Source organism: Girardinichthys multiradiatus, chromosome 1, assembly GCF_021462225.1.
Source record: "Girardinichthys multiradiatus isolate DD_20200921_A chromosome 1, DD_fGirMul_XY1, whole genome shotgun sequence".
Lineage (NCBI taxonomy): Eukaryota > Metazoa > Chordata > Actinopteri > Cyprinodontiformes > Goodeidae > Girardinichthys > Girardinichthys multiradiatus.
In genome coordinates, this window is record NC_061794.1 from 17,583,332 (window position 1) to 17,596,552 (window position 13,221).

The 13,221-nt window shown below is 37.7% G+C and overlaps 1 protein-coding gene across 1 annotated transcript; it reads right to left on the reverse strand.

The window, feature by feature from the left end:
- Positions 1-979: 979 nt before the first annotated feature.
- LOC124872446 lies at positions 980-7,534 on the reverse strand. Its single transcript, XM_047372460.1, has 10 exons — positions 7,338-7,534; positions 7,238-7,262; positions 6,255-6,371; positions 5,774-5,883; positions 5,538-5,670; positions 5,277-5,312; positions 4,782-4,826; positions 2,585-2,665; positions 1,962-2,233; positions 980-1,883 (listed from the first exon to the last, which is right to left on the reverse strand). The coding sequence occupies exons 1-10, from the start codon at positions 7,398-7,400 to the stop codon at positions 1,464-1,466; spliced, it is 1,302 nt and encodes a 433-aa protein (XP_047228416.1). The 5' UTR covers positions 7,401-7,534; the 3' UTR covers positions 980-1,463.
- Positions 7,535-13,221: the final 5,687 nt, after the last annotated feature.

Here is a 13,221-nt window from a genome sequence, read left to right on the forward strand (position 1 = left end):
CTACTTTAAATATCCAGAAGGTTAAACAACTTTTTAACATTTTCTAATTGATTAATTACCTCAGCTCTTTGTGTTTTTCTACACTAAATATATACACCTTTTATTGTTTCCCCTTGAAGACAACATTCATGTTTTCCTTTAACATTTTTACTATTAAGTGCAACATGTTCTCCCTGAAGTTTTGCTAGTACCCTTTCATATTTTATGATTTTCTTTTGTTTTTTTACAATTTTTCCTTAAGTTTTTTTTAAGATGCCGCTGAGAAGTACTGTGTTCTATAGATCTTTTATGTGTATTTTTCTTTTGTTTAATTTCATTTCAGTCTGGTACCCAAACAAATGTGACTGCTTGTCCTATCATCTCCTACCACATCAAATACACCAGAAACAAAATCGCAAAATTGATTAGAATATTTTTTTTAAAATAAAAGATTAAATAAATGTAAAAGGCTTGCATATCATATATTCATCTTTGGTTATTCATAATGTTCAGAAATATGGGGAACATGTGAATAAAACAAATGTTGACATTTGAATGTTGATATATCGGTTAGGTTGCAAAAAAGAATAGATATATACTACCTGTCAATTCCATAAGCACTGAATATCAGGATAAATCTGATTGCACTTGACTGTTTTCCACTTGTGACTAATTGTGGAAAATTGCTGTCATTAAAGAATGAATGGTGACAAAAAGCTTGGATATAGCCTCGGATCAACAGCAACAATCAGTCTTTTGAGGTAATGATCATGTTTTGACATAAATTTGAATGCTTCAGACCAGCCAACTGCAAAGCCCCCTGATTTTATGGAGAAGTACACACCTGCTGATGCATTTTTAACTTTAATACCATTTTCATCTGCTGAAGATAAGCACCAGTTTCCCTGCGACCCACTATGGAAGAAGCGGTATAGAAAATGACTGACGGACCATTTTGATTATTATTAAACATTTTAAAGTGAAATAAGGATAGAGAATACTCTTTTCATTTTTTTATTTGTACAGATATTCAAAAAACGTGGTTTTCTTTCCACTCCCAAATGATTCACTACTTTCTGCTGGTCTATCACATAAATCCCAATAAAATACATAAAAGTTTTAGGGTGTCATATGAAAACATGTCAAAAAGTTTAAGTTTAGAAATATGTTTGCCAGGCAATGTATTTAAGATTAAAGAAAAAATAAACAACTCCGACAAACAGTTCTTAAAATGCACTATACAATTCAGCAAAGAAAAGATGACTACCTACTTGCCACTGTCACCATGGCAGCAAAGTACTACTGCCATTAATCACTTTTTTTTAATGTAATGTAACTTTGTTATTTTGTTTAAATATTAAGAAACAGAACAAAATACAAACTAGGAGGCTAACATGGTATATCAGAAAAACAACAATAAGGACAAACAAGACAGACAATAGAAAATAGATCCTATTTTTGTCTACATGTCATCCTCAACATTTTCAACACAGATCTTTATTCAGCATCCTGTCGGATATTCCTGGCTTTTTTGCGCTGAGCATTTTTATAGCTTCCCTTAATTTCGCTGTACTGTTTCGACTGTAGAAAAGCTCAGGTTTGAACAACAGCGGTAATATCTTCTTCCCAACTTTCCTCTGAGCATGAAGACTCTTACAGAGTCTGTTCAAATCTTTCATCAGACAGAAAGTCCTGCAAGTTTGCAGCTCTGGCAGCAAAACACGATAATTTTTGTCCTTCTGTGCATGCAGCTGCACCACCCAGAACTTGGCCAGCTCGGTGGCACTCTTAGCGTGGCTGGCCACAATTCTGAGAATCAAAGGGTAAAGGTCATGAGCTGCAGCTGGGATGGAATGTTCCGGGAGGTTCTTGGTGGGAGTCGAGTGTCCTGGCAAAAAGGACGACTACAAGAAGAGAAAAACCTTTTTTACAAGAAGAAGAAGTGATCAGAGTTAAAGAATGACAATTAAGACACAACTTACAGTTTCCACCAGAGGGGTGATGATCAGCACACGATCAGCAACCTTCACTTGTTCAGCTAACCAACGCAGTGGTCCCAATTCTGCAATTTTTTCCTGCTGCCACATATCAATTGCCACTTTGCAGCCACCGTGCCATTGCAGAAACTCCACCAGCGCCACCACGGACCGCTGAAAGGCCGGCGTCTCCGCAGGGTACACCACAAGCACTGAGACTGGAGCCATGGGGGCCACGGGGATGATTTCAAAACCCGAGTATGACACAAAAATCTTATCTGGACACAATGGATAAAAGGGGCAATTACTTAAAGCACTAGTGATGTCAAAGCAAACTTTAGGTGCTTTAAAATGTGCAGCTGATGCATGCATGAATCAGTACTTTATTCATTTAAATTCTAAATCCAAGGTGCTAACGTATGCCTCAGTGGCGTATAGATAAAGAAAGTCTACTGGGAAATGTTGCAGAAAGATTGCTGCAATTTAGGTGGGAAGCATTTTGAAAAATACCGACACAGCAGGACAGACAAATCTAAACAATCTTCAAGGGAAGGGCCTGTTTATCCTGTCTACTTTCTGTTATTTCATCCCTGCTCATCACATGCAAAAAAAATATACATTTTACTTACAGATAATAAAACAGGAACTCATAATTATTACAGAGGCTACGACTCCAACAAAGATTAAAGTGGCATCCTCAATCCCTGTTTCTGCAAAAGGAAAACATAGATGACATTATGATGAGATATTTCCACACAGCTGCAAAAGAGCTAAAAGCAGAGATCTCAGTTTGGCCAAGCATGACAACTATTGCTGGCATCCAAAAATCCAAAAATAACACACTATGGATTTTAACTGGCTACAGTTCAGTTCAGACACACATTTAACTGAAGCTCCTTACTTGTTTTTTTATAAACATCTTAACAAGTTTGATTTTAGCAAAGCAACACAATAGATAACTTGCAAATTGAGCTATGCTCTCAGGGTTTCTGCAGGTTTTGGTAAAATGAGTTTAAGTCCCGTTTAAGACCACTATGACTTAAAATTTAAGACATGAAAATATTATCATCTTAATAACTTACTTACCTTTTCACCTAGATTTACTTTACTTAATAACTAAAGCAGGTAAAACAACTTTTTCAACTTAAAATGGTGTTTTTTTTCAGCTTGCAACTTGAGTACTTTTATATCTACCTAACAGTATTACCTATATACTGTAGTAAGAGTTTTGTTTCCAACAGGGCTTACGTTCCTGCATCATAGGGCTTGTAGTTTTGTCATACATAATGGCGGATAATGTCAAACATAATAAGACCCGATTTCCGTAGAGACCTAGAAATCATGGAAAAAATGAAGCCTGGGAGTTAAACAAAAATGATGGCAATTAATGGAAAAATTCTGATATAAGGCTTAACCAAGCATAGTAAAATGGTAAATTGCCTGCGCTTGGAAAGCGTTTTTATCTAGTCCCAGGCCTTCAAAGCGTATTATGCTATATATACAGTACAGACCAAAAGTTTGGACACACCTTCTCATTCAAAGAGTTGTCTTTATTTTCATGACTATGAATATTGTAACTTCACACTGAAGGCATCAAAACTATAAATTAACACATGTGGAATTATATACTGAACAAAAAAGTGTGAAAGAACTGAAAATATGTCTTATATTCTAGGTTCTTCAAAGTAGCCACCTTTTGCTTTGATTACTGCTCCGCACACTCTTGGCATTCTGTTGATGAGCTTCAAGAGGTAGTCACCTGAAATGGTTTTCACTTCACAGGTGTGCCCTGTCAGGTTTAATAAATGGGATTTCAAGCCTTATAAATGGGGTGGGACCATCAGTTGTGTTGTGCAGGAGGTGGATACAGTACACAGCTGATAGTCCTACTGAATAGACTGTTAGAATTTGTATTATGGCAAGAAAAAAGCAGCTAAGTAAAGAAAAACGAGTGGCCATCATTACTTTAAGAAATGAAGGTCAGTCAGTCTGAACAATTGGGAAAACTTTGAAAGTGTCCCCAAGTGCAGTCGCAAAAACCATCAAGCGCTACAAAGAAACTGGCTCACATGAGGACCAGGAAAGGAAAGACAAAGAGTCACCTCTGGACTGCAGAGTGAAGGCAAAAGGGCCAACAAGTGCTAAGCATCTCTTGGAACTCCTTCAAGACTGTTGGAAAACTATTTCAGGTGACTACCTCTTGAAGCTCATCAACAGAATGCCAAGAGTGTGCGGAGCAGTAATCAAAGCAGAAGGTGGCTACTTTGAAGAACCTAGAATATAAGACATATTTTCAGTTGTTTCACACTTTTTTGTTCAGTATATAATTCCTCGTGTTAATTCATAGTTTTGATGCCTTCAGTGTGAAGCTACAATATTCATAGTCATGAAAATAAAGAAAACTCTTTGAATGAGGTGTGTCCAAACTTTTGGTCTGTACTGTATATATATATATATATATATATATGCAAAGAAAGCAAGGCATTTATTGAGTTGTTGTAAATTTCTCATTCCAGAAAAGAACAGCAGACAATGACGGGCTTCATAATAGGAAACACATCATGCACACACCTTCTTTGTTTTACTGAAGCTATTTGACAAACATTTATTTATTTATTTTGTATTATTTATCCTTATTGTAACAGAACACTCGGGCAGCAACTTGTTTTTTGTCTGCTGAATTGCTCTGTCAGTCCAGGTACTAAAGGGCGTTGTTTTTTTGATGGTTGTGTACAAAGACATTTCTGGAAGAAAATGAATGTTTGCCAAGCCAAAAAAAAAAAAAAATGGAATTGTATTGATATTTAAACATTTAATTTTGCTTACCTTCAGCAACAGGTGGAGTCATTTGACTTGTCTGCTGAGGATCCCCTGCAACAAAAAGAAAAAGCTTTAAATGTTCTTACAGTCTTGAGTTCTCAAAACAATTCAAAAATATTGATTCATTTTTATATACAGTCAAATGACCTATTTGACTGAAGAGCTACACAGAGACATTCACGACAGTGCAAACTGCAAATGGTTATGTGGTTGAAAGAGTTGGGAAAATAAGTTGGGAAACATTTTGCAAGTTGTAAATTTATACTGAAACACCCGAAGAAACAGTGAACATAGTAAGCTAATATGCACATAGAAGAAAAGATCAATATGGCAACCAAATGTCCAATAAAATTATTATCAAAGGTAAGATAATCATATACATTTTGAAATGCTGAGCAAGCATTTAACATTATGTAGTAAAATTGCAGATTTCATTTAAAATGTGAATTTAAAGGTGCTGTTTTGTCAAACTGTGATGAGCCCAACAATAAATATTCTTACCTGTAGTGACGATTGTAGTTCTGTTTGTAGGATTTGCTGTAAAAAGAGAGAAACATTTAAACATTCATGGTGTGAAGAGCTTTTTATGTAACACTAATTATTTTGTTTTTGTTCGACTGCAGAATTACAAGGACATTGGCTCATGTTGTCTCTTTCTGGGTCTCTTGTCTAACAAATCACTGACAGGTTATTATCATTTTTCTAAACTTTCTGTTTGGTTTATCATTTACATTCAACATAGTTAAAGCGAGTTTTGCTCACCTTTTTTTTGCACAGGTACCTGAATAGAGGCTGATTTTGATTGGGGGCCAGCCCCCAGTGGAGGTAACGGGATATTATAAATTTTGATAGACCAAAAGCCATTTCCTAAACTTCTTAAAAAATAAAACCATTCCTACAGGAGAGAAAGAAGACAGATGTTTTTAGTTTGGACATTTTGATAATTTTAGAAGTAAACCTTTTAGTTCTACCAGTGTATAGTTTAACGTTTTTTATACCTGCTCTAATCCAGTAAGGTTTGCCCTGGTAAAAGGGGGGTCGTAGTTACAGATGTAGGCAAAACGCCCTGAAATATCAATCCATGTACCATTCAGGTAATTTATACTGGCTGCAGACAAGACAACAGTTTATAGAGCTGGTTAGCTTTGATTCTAAAATATTTCACATTATTATTTATCACAGGGATGAAAGAAAAATCATCTGTAACAGAGCGGCATTTTGTGATTGCCATCGTGCTTCTACAGCTTTACACACCTTGATAGACTTGGTTTTCATGGATATTTAGGTGACAGGTGATAGACTGCATTACTGGCATAAACACAGTGGAGCAGCTAATCTTGATTGTTTTTATTTTTTTATTTACTAAAAATGTTTAGAATTGAAAATGCAATGAATTAGACTGTCTCCAAAGTTATTATCTGCATCCTATAACCTGTCTTGAGGTAACAGTCAGTAACATAAAAAACTGTTTTTTACTACCATCAATGTTGATTGCCCAACTTATGTTCAGCTTGTTTTCTTCTCCAGCCTTCACCAGCGTCACGTTTAAGCCTGCCACCATAGATGGACTGTCCTTTAGCTTTGTTGGTGGAAAATCTGCAACACAGTAGAGCTCAATGTTATCATAGTTATTATGATTTATTTAAACAATCTGACTAAAAATTTCCCGGTAGTATGGCATGGTTTTTCATGCACAGTCAGCCATAAACTGGAAGTTAAAAAAAAAAACTGACTGGGTCAGCGGTTTCCAAACCTGGTCATCTAGGCAGACTGAGCTGAGGTATAAAAACCTTTTCAGTTTTTTATATATTTGATGTGAAATGAGGGATCCCTTACAGCATTTGTCTTTGACTCAAAATTATTTGTAAAGCCTTTGAGATGACTGATTCATTTAAAGCGGATGTTTTGCAGCAGCACATCCAAAACACGCGGATCTGCAGGTAGATTCAGAGTAGTCAGTGGTTGGCAACCAAATTGTTTACTGTTGCGTGAATGGTTCGTGATTAAATATCCTACTACAACCATTCCTTCATTCTACCAAGGTTAAGGTGCTTAAAGTATCATTTTCATTTTTGCCCTTTATTGCAACAAAGGCTAACTTATCAAAGGCAAAAACATACTTGACGTCCAACTCCACTGAAGGGCTGGTTTTTCTTATTTTTTTATGTATAGATATGTATTTACTACGCATGTTTATATAGAAGTGGATAACATATGTTGCATTTTGCGTTAAATGGCTAGTGAGAAATGTATTTAAATCAAAACTGTTACTGTGAAATGGACAGGTCAAATATGTGATATTATCAGATCATCACAGCACCCTATACTTTAGTTATTATAAGCAAAATGACACCAACCCCCTGTGGACCCATTGAAGCATTAGATTACATTAATAAAAGATGAAAAAGAAATTATACGCACACATAAATAAATAGTATGAGAGATAAATAACACAGGCTTACCGTGAACTTCATCACACACCGCTCTCTGTAATGAAATAGCAGAAACTAAGCTCTCAAACCTTTACCCTTAATGAGTACACTATAAAGATAGATAACTTACTATTTTGTGGGAAGTCACCCGAAAAGCGACGCAACAAAGAAAAAACAGTATACTTAGCCGCATTGTCAGCGTCTAACCTTAAAAGCCAATAAAAACAATTCCCAAAGGAAATCAAATCGTAAAAGAAGACTTTAAGGAGCTGCTGTATCTTTAAGTGCTGTTAGTAAAGATGTGGATGACCCGAGCAGCGGTCTGTGATAAAATCCCTGAGGAAGGAGCAGAGACTAAGCTCCGCCCACAGAGAAACATCCGTTGATGTTTCATTTTCAGAGTCGAGCCGAGGTAAGAGCGAGCACACATACCAGGCTGCCCAGACATGACAGAAAAAAAGTGCTTTTTGTGTGGGTTGGCAGGAAGCCTCTCTGACTCTATAAAAGCTTGATTAACTGTCTGGGTTCACAGCAGTTTTCCCTTTACATCAAGGAGTAGAGGTAGCTAACAACTAGCTGACAGTTGGGTTTTTTTTTCAGCAAAGTTAGGAGTTTAATCCGTTAACTTGTCATAATTACACCATCAACACTAGTTTGCACCCTACTCAATAGTTCTAAAAGCACTTTTCAGGAGCTCTTTAAGCGTTTTAAACCTTCAAAAGAACTATAAGCAGGATTATATCAGATACATCTAGACCTATCGATCATATAGGACTGAAGACTGACAATAAATGTGAAACTGACCGTTGGATAAGATGGATAATGCAGAGCTTAAAAGGCAGATTTTGAAACTGTAGTGAAGAAATGTCTTTTTACACATTGATTTTAATTACGGAGCTTGCTTGCTGACATTAAGTGTTGAGTAACCAATTTGTCACAAAAGCGCACATAAGGGAGTTTTCAGTTAACCGAAAGAACTGTCCCAACCCAACCTTTGAACTTAATGCTGTAAAGACAAGCCCTCAGGCTGTGTTGCCAAGTCTGAAATGAAAGGGGAATAAGTCTTCTGATCATGGCTAAGCAGAAAATCCAAGCAACCCATTGGAATTATGCAATTGAAGTAATTAACAATGTGGTTAGATAAAAAGCTTTTTATAACTTGCAGTCAGAATTAGTGGTGGATGTTTATATATTTGTTTTACATCATAAGTTGCATAACTGCTGGAGTTGCTGCAATCAGAAATCAATTTAACCGTGATCAGCTGTGATTGGTCATCAGCAGGACAAGTACTTAACAATCAGATGTGTTTTTCTGTTTATTACTTGCATCCATTATATCTATTAATAGACTTCTAATTAGATATCAACTAAACCTGTTCAGTCTTGTAAAGTGACCTGGTGTGATGTAAATAAATAGTGTTATATTTAAGCAAAAGCATGTACATTGCACATTTTTGAGTTTAATCAAGGTTTGCTTTTAAATCTTTTAATTCTGTCATTTATTTTGCTTGATTATAAATTTTACGTCTATCAAACAAGCTGCAGCATCTTTTTTTCCTTTTATATTTTCCCCTTTATGTTTTGATTGTATCACTCAGTAAATCCTGGGTGAAGTTTCATTGTAAAACTATTTAGTACAGTTATTTCCTTACTCGGTTGCAGCACATTTGACTAATATCATTGCAAACGTATGAACGCAACTCAGATATTATGTTTTACATTAGCTCAGTTTTGATACATTTATGTCTATAAACAAATGTGAGACACTTGCTTTAAAAATATTCTGTAATGGGTAATTACATATTTTGGCGTACAGGTAGGTAGGTAAGTTTATTTATATAGCGCTTTTCAGTAACGAGACATTCAAAGCATTTAGGTAAAAATAAGGAGCATGGGAAAGCAACACACATAAGCAAAGATTTTGCAGGGGCATGGTAGACTCGTGAGGGTGTCAATATTTAAGTATGATCATGTGTGCAAAGAATTAGACTGTCAACACTGACGAAGGTGCCATTGTCCTTGAAAAAGAAATGCAAGTTTTATCAAACGGCCATACAGTTCAGTTCACAGATGAGGGGGGTTGCTGTGGCAGAGCGTCGTATTTACAGAACATCCAGGAGAAATGTTTTGATAAGAAGCTTGTGAAGGCCATACCGGGGTGCCTGAATGAGACAAATGATAAATGTTTTGGTTCAGGCCAGCTGTGATTTTCCGCCTGCCTTCAAAGTCTTACTGGCATTCTCAATTTCACATCCAAATAGCAAAATTTCTGGTACTTTCAGTAGATCCTGAGCAAACAACTTTATACAAGATTAAATCATATCACCTTTGAGTCCGGGAAACGCAGCCAGCCTGTGATTCTGTTCAAGGATCGCGTCCAGCTTGCGATTCTGCTCTCTTAACATATCAGTGCTGAGAGCTCTAAAGATCCCTTCAAACATTCCAGGCAGCTTTGGAGTGCTTTGAACAGCTGCCAATGTTTTACAAATCTTTCGAGAAGCCAGGTAACCGCCAACTCCAAAAAGCAGAAATCCTGTTATCAGAAATCCAGTTATTTACAAATCTTCCACGTCCTCGACTGACATTGTTGTCAGGCACACAATCTTCCACTGCTGCCAGGAATCCATTGCGTATCCGGAGAAGAACGTCCCGTCTGGACAAGAGGGTTCCCCTTTACCCTGTCTTCCCGTCGAGAAAATTTGATCGATTGCATTGAGAGACCAGCTGACCAAATCCATAATGAACAAATTAGGAGGATATGCAAACAGAGGCTCTAAGAAAAACATAGACAAAAAGCTGAAGCAGGGCAAAAAATGGGGGGGATCAAGGAGAACGTGGAAAAACGTCTGACCCCACCAAGAGCAGAAGAGATGCATTGGTCACACAAAGCTGTGTTTTTCCTATGTTAATAAGCTGTATGATTAGCTCACACAAAGTGCAATTATTTGATTTTATACTGAAGTTACATTTTGTTTCCCACCAAGTCATATCTTTTGCTGTAAATTCTGACGCTGTATTATTCTATCTCCGGGAGACATAGGGCCCAGACGGACTAATCCTACAAGACGGCAGAGTGTATTTGTTTTTTCTTTAATGGCATATAAGGCTATGACTGGATGGAGTTGTGCTAGGCGCTCAGACAGTCCACAGCAGAAAGCTACTGTACATGCCCAAAACCAACATAACATGGCAACAACCACAAGGGCAATCCATGATTTTCGCTCTGGATCAGCCTCCCATTCCTTTCTGTATATTTCATTGTATTTCCCTTCAACATGATGTTGTCTCTCAACACCTAGCCAAAGCTTAAAAGTAAAAGGCTTTAGGCTAATGCACACCAGTGCAGTTTAGTTGAACTCTTAACCCCTTTAGGGTTGTTTATGTAAATAATAAAGATATGCAATAGCGAGAGTGAGGAGCCACAGACCTGCCCCCCTGGACCCAAAATTGCTGTCTCTGGCCATGGTGGGCCAAGCAGGAGCCTATAGACTTGTGACACTAAATACAAATGTATTTAGTGGTAAATGCAGCTCAATATAGAACATTTGTGTATCTGTTAACACCTGAGTCTAAACACCTGTGGGTCTGAGTGTGAGCGTGCTTGTGTATACAAGGTTTCTCCATAAAAATATGCAATAGCAAGTGTCAGGAGCCACATACCTGCCCCCCTGGACCCGGGACACATATGGAGGAGATCCGAGCTATCTAAAGGCCTCCCAGAGCACAGAAACACCCAGGGAGCTACAGCGACGAGCCCACAGGCTCTGCCGGCAGCCGTCCATGCCCGTACAGATCCAGCCACGGACCCTGAGACCCCGGGACATATCACACCCCAAGCAGATGCCCAGTCGTTTCCAATAGATATTAAGTAATATAGTTTACAGTGACGCTTGATTAACCTATAACTGATTGATGTCAAGTTCGACAGATTCTATACATTTCAAAATAAATGAACCAATGATGTAAGTGCAAGGACACGTTTTATTGAAATGTGTAAGTCGGATTTTTCTGGCACACCATGACAACTATTTTAATATACACTGCCTGGTCAAAACAAAATGTCGCCACCAAAAAAAAGGTCACACACTCTAATATTTTGCCTTTAGCCTTGATTACGGCACACATTCGCTGTGGCATTGTTTCAATAAGATTCTGCTATATCACAAGATTTATTTCCACCCACCATTGCATTAATCTTTCACCAAGATCTTGCATTGATGATGGTAGACTGACTGCTGCACAAAGCCTTCTCCAGCACATCCCAAAGATTCTCAATGGAGTCAAGGTCTGGACTCTGTGGTGGCCAATCCATGTGTGAGAATGAAGTCTCATGCTCCCTGAATCACTCATCACTCATTTCACAATTCTAACCCAATGAATCCTGGCATTGTCATCTTGAAATATGCCTGACCCCACAGGCTTGTACAGTAGGCACTAGGTATGATGGGTGCATCACTTCACCTGCCTCTCTTCTTACCCTGGTACGCCCATCATTCTGGAACATGGTAAATTTGGACTCATCAGACCATCTTCCATTGCTCCAGAGTCCAATCATTATGCTCCCTAGCAAATTGTAGCCTTTTTTTCTGGTTAGCCTAACTGATTAGTGGTTTTCTTAAGGCTACACAGCTGTTCAGTCCCAATCCCTTGAGTTCCCTTCACATTGTGCATGTGGAAATGCTCTTACTTTCACTATTAAACATAACCAGAAGTTCTACTGTTGTTTTTCATCAATTTGATTTCACCAAACGTTAAGTGATCACCGATCACAATCATTCAGGATTTTTTTCTGGCCACATTTCTTCCCCCAAGACAATGGGTCCCCCTTATCCTTCCAGTTTTTAATAATACGTTGGACAGTTCTTAACCCAATTTTGGTAGTTTCTGCAATCTCCTTAGATGTTTTCTCTGCTTGATGCATGCCAGTGATTTGACCCTTCTGAAACAGACTGACATCTTTTCCACGACCACAGATTTGTCTTTTGACATGGTTGTTTAAGAAATGAGAAGCAACTCCTTGCACCAGTTGGAGTGAAATAACTTTTTGCCAGCTGACGCATAATCGCCCATGCAGTAATTATCCAATGGTAGGCTCGTACCTATTTGCTTAGTTAAATCCAGGTAGCGACTTTTTTTTTGGCCTGGCTATTTAATTTTCCAATAAATACTTTCTAGAAATCCGTCAAATGTTGTGAAAAGCAACCTAAATGTTAGCAACCAGCAAAAGCTATTTTTCCAGCCCAACAAATTCAAAAGAAGCCCGATTGGGCTCAGTCTGACAGCACTGCCTGCAGCCTACATGTGCTTTCACCTGACCTGATGACGTCTGCGACCGTTATAACTAGGGATGGTTACCTTTTACATTTGAACAGATACGGTACCGATACGTGGTACCCGGGAATTGGTACCGGTACTCAACAGTACCAGTTTTTGGTACTTTTGTGTGTGTTTGTGTGGTAATAAATGTTCAGGGGAGAAAATCCACTCCCGTGTCACAATCTAGTAAGTACATGTAAGTCAGAAAATGCATTATTATGAAAGAAAAGAAACCCAACAACAAATCATGACTAAGCATTAGTCATGAATGTGTGATGTTTAAAATTAGTCATATACATTATTTTTAGCTGGTGACATTTAATGAGATGAGAAGTGACTCAATCACTTGCAGCCTGTCAACAAAGCCTTTCTGTCTAATTCATCTTTTTTGGCAGGTCTGTAATTGAAGAAATCCCCACCTAGTTCAACTTTGTCATATTTACTGGTTTCAGTTTTAGATGCACCTGGTTTCCTGTAGCATGCCATTGACAAATCATTGCTATCATGATATAATGGTACATTTATTGTTTCTAATGATGTATTAAATAAATTAATGGTACATTTAATGTTTATGTATATTAAATGTTTATTGTATTAAATTTGTCCGGTTTGACCCTCCATTCTTGATGCCTGTATAGGAGGTCATGTCAGAATTTAAATCAGGTGTTCTGGAGCAGACACACATCTAAAACCTGCAG

What these genes read in the sequence shown, in the direction of transcription:
- LOC124872446 (XM_047372460.1), bottom strand. Translation starts at nt 7,400, where the DNA reads ATGCGGCTAAGTATACTGTTTTTTCTTTGTTGCGTCGCTTTTCGGGTG. An exon ending in GGGTGACTTCCCACAAAATA is followed by an intron (nt 7,263 to 7,337) that starts GTAAGTTATCTA and finishes ATTTCATTACAG; the next exon opens with AGAGCGGTGTGTGATGAAGT. An exon ending in GAGTTCCTGTTTTATTATCT is followed by an intron (nt 2,234 to 2,584) that starts GTAAGTAAAATG and finishes CATTGTGTCCAG; the next exon opens with ATAAGATTTTTGTGTCATAC.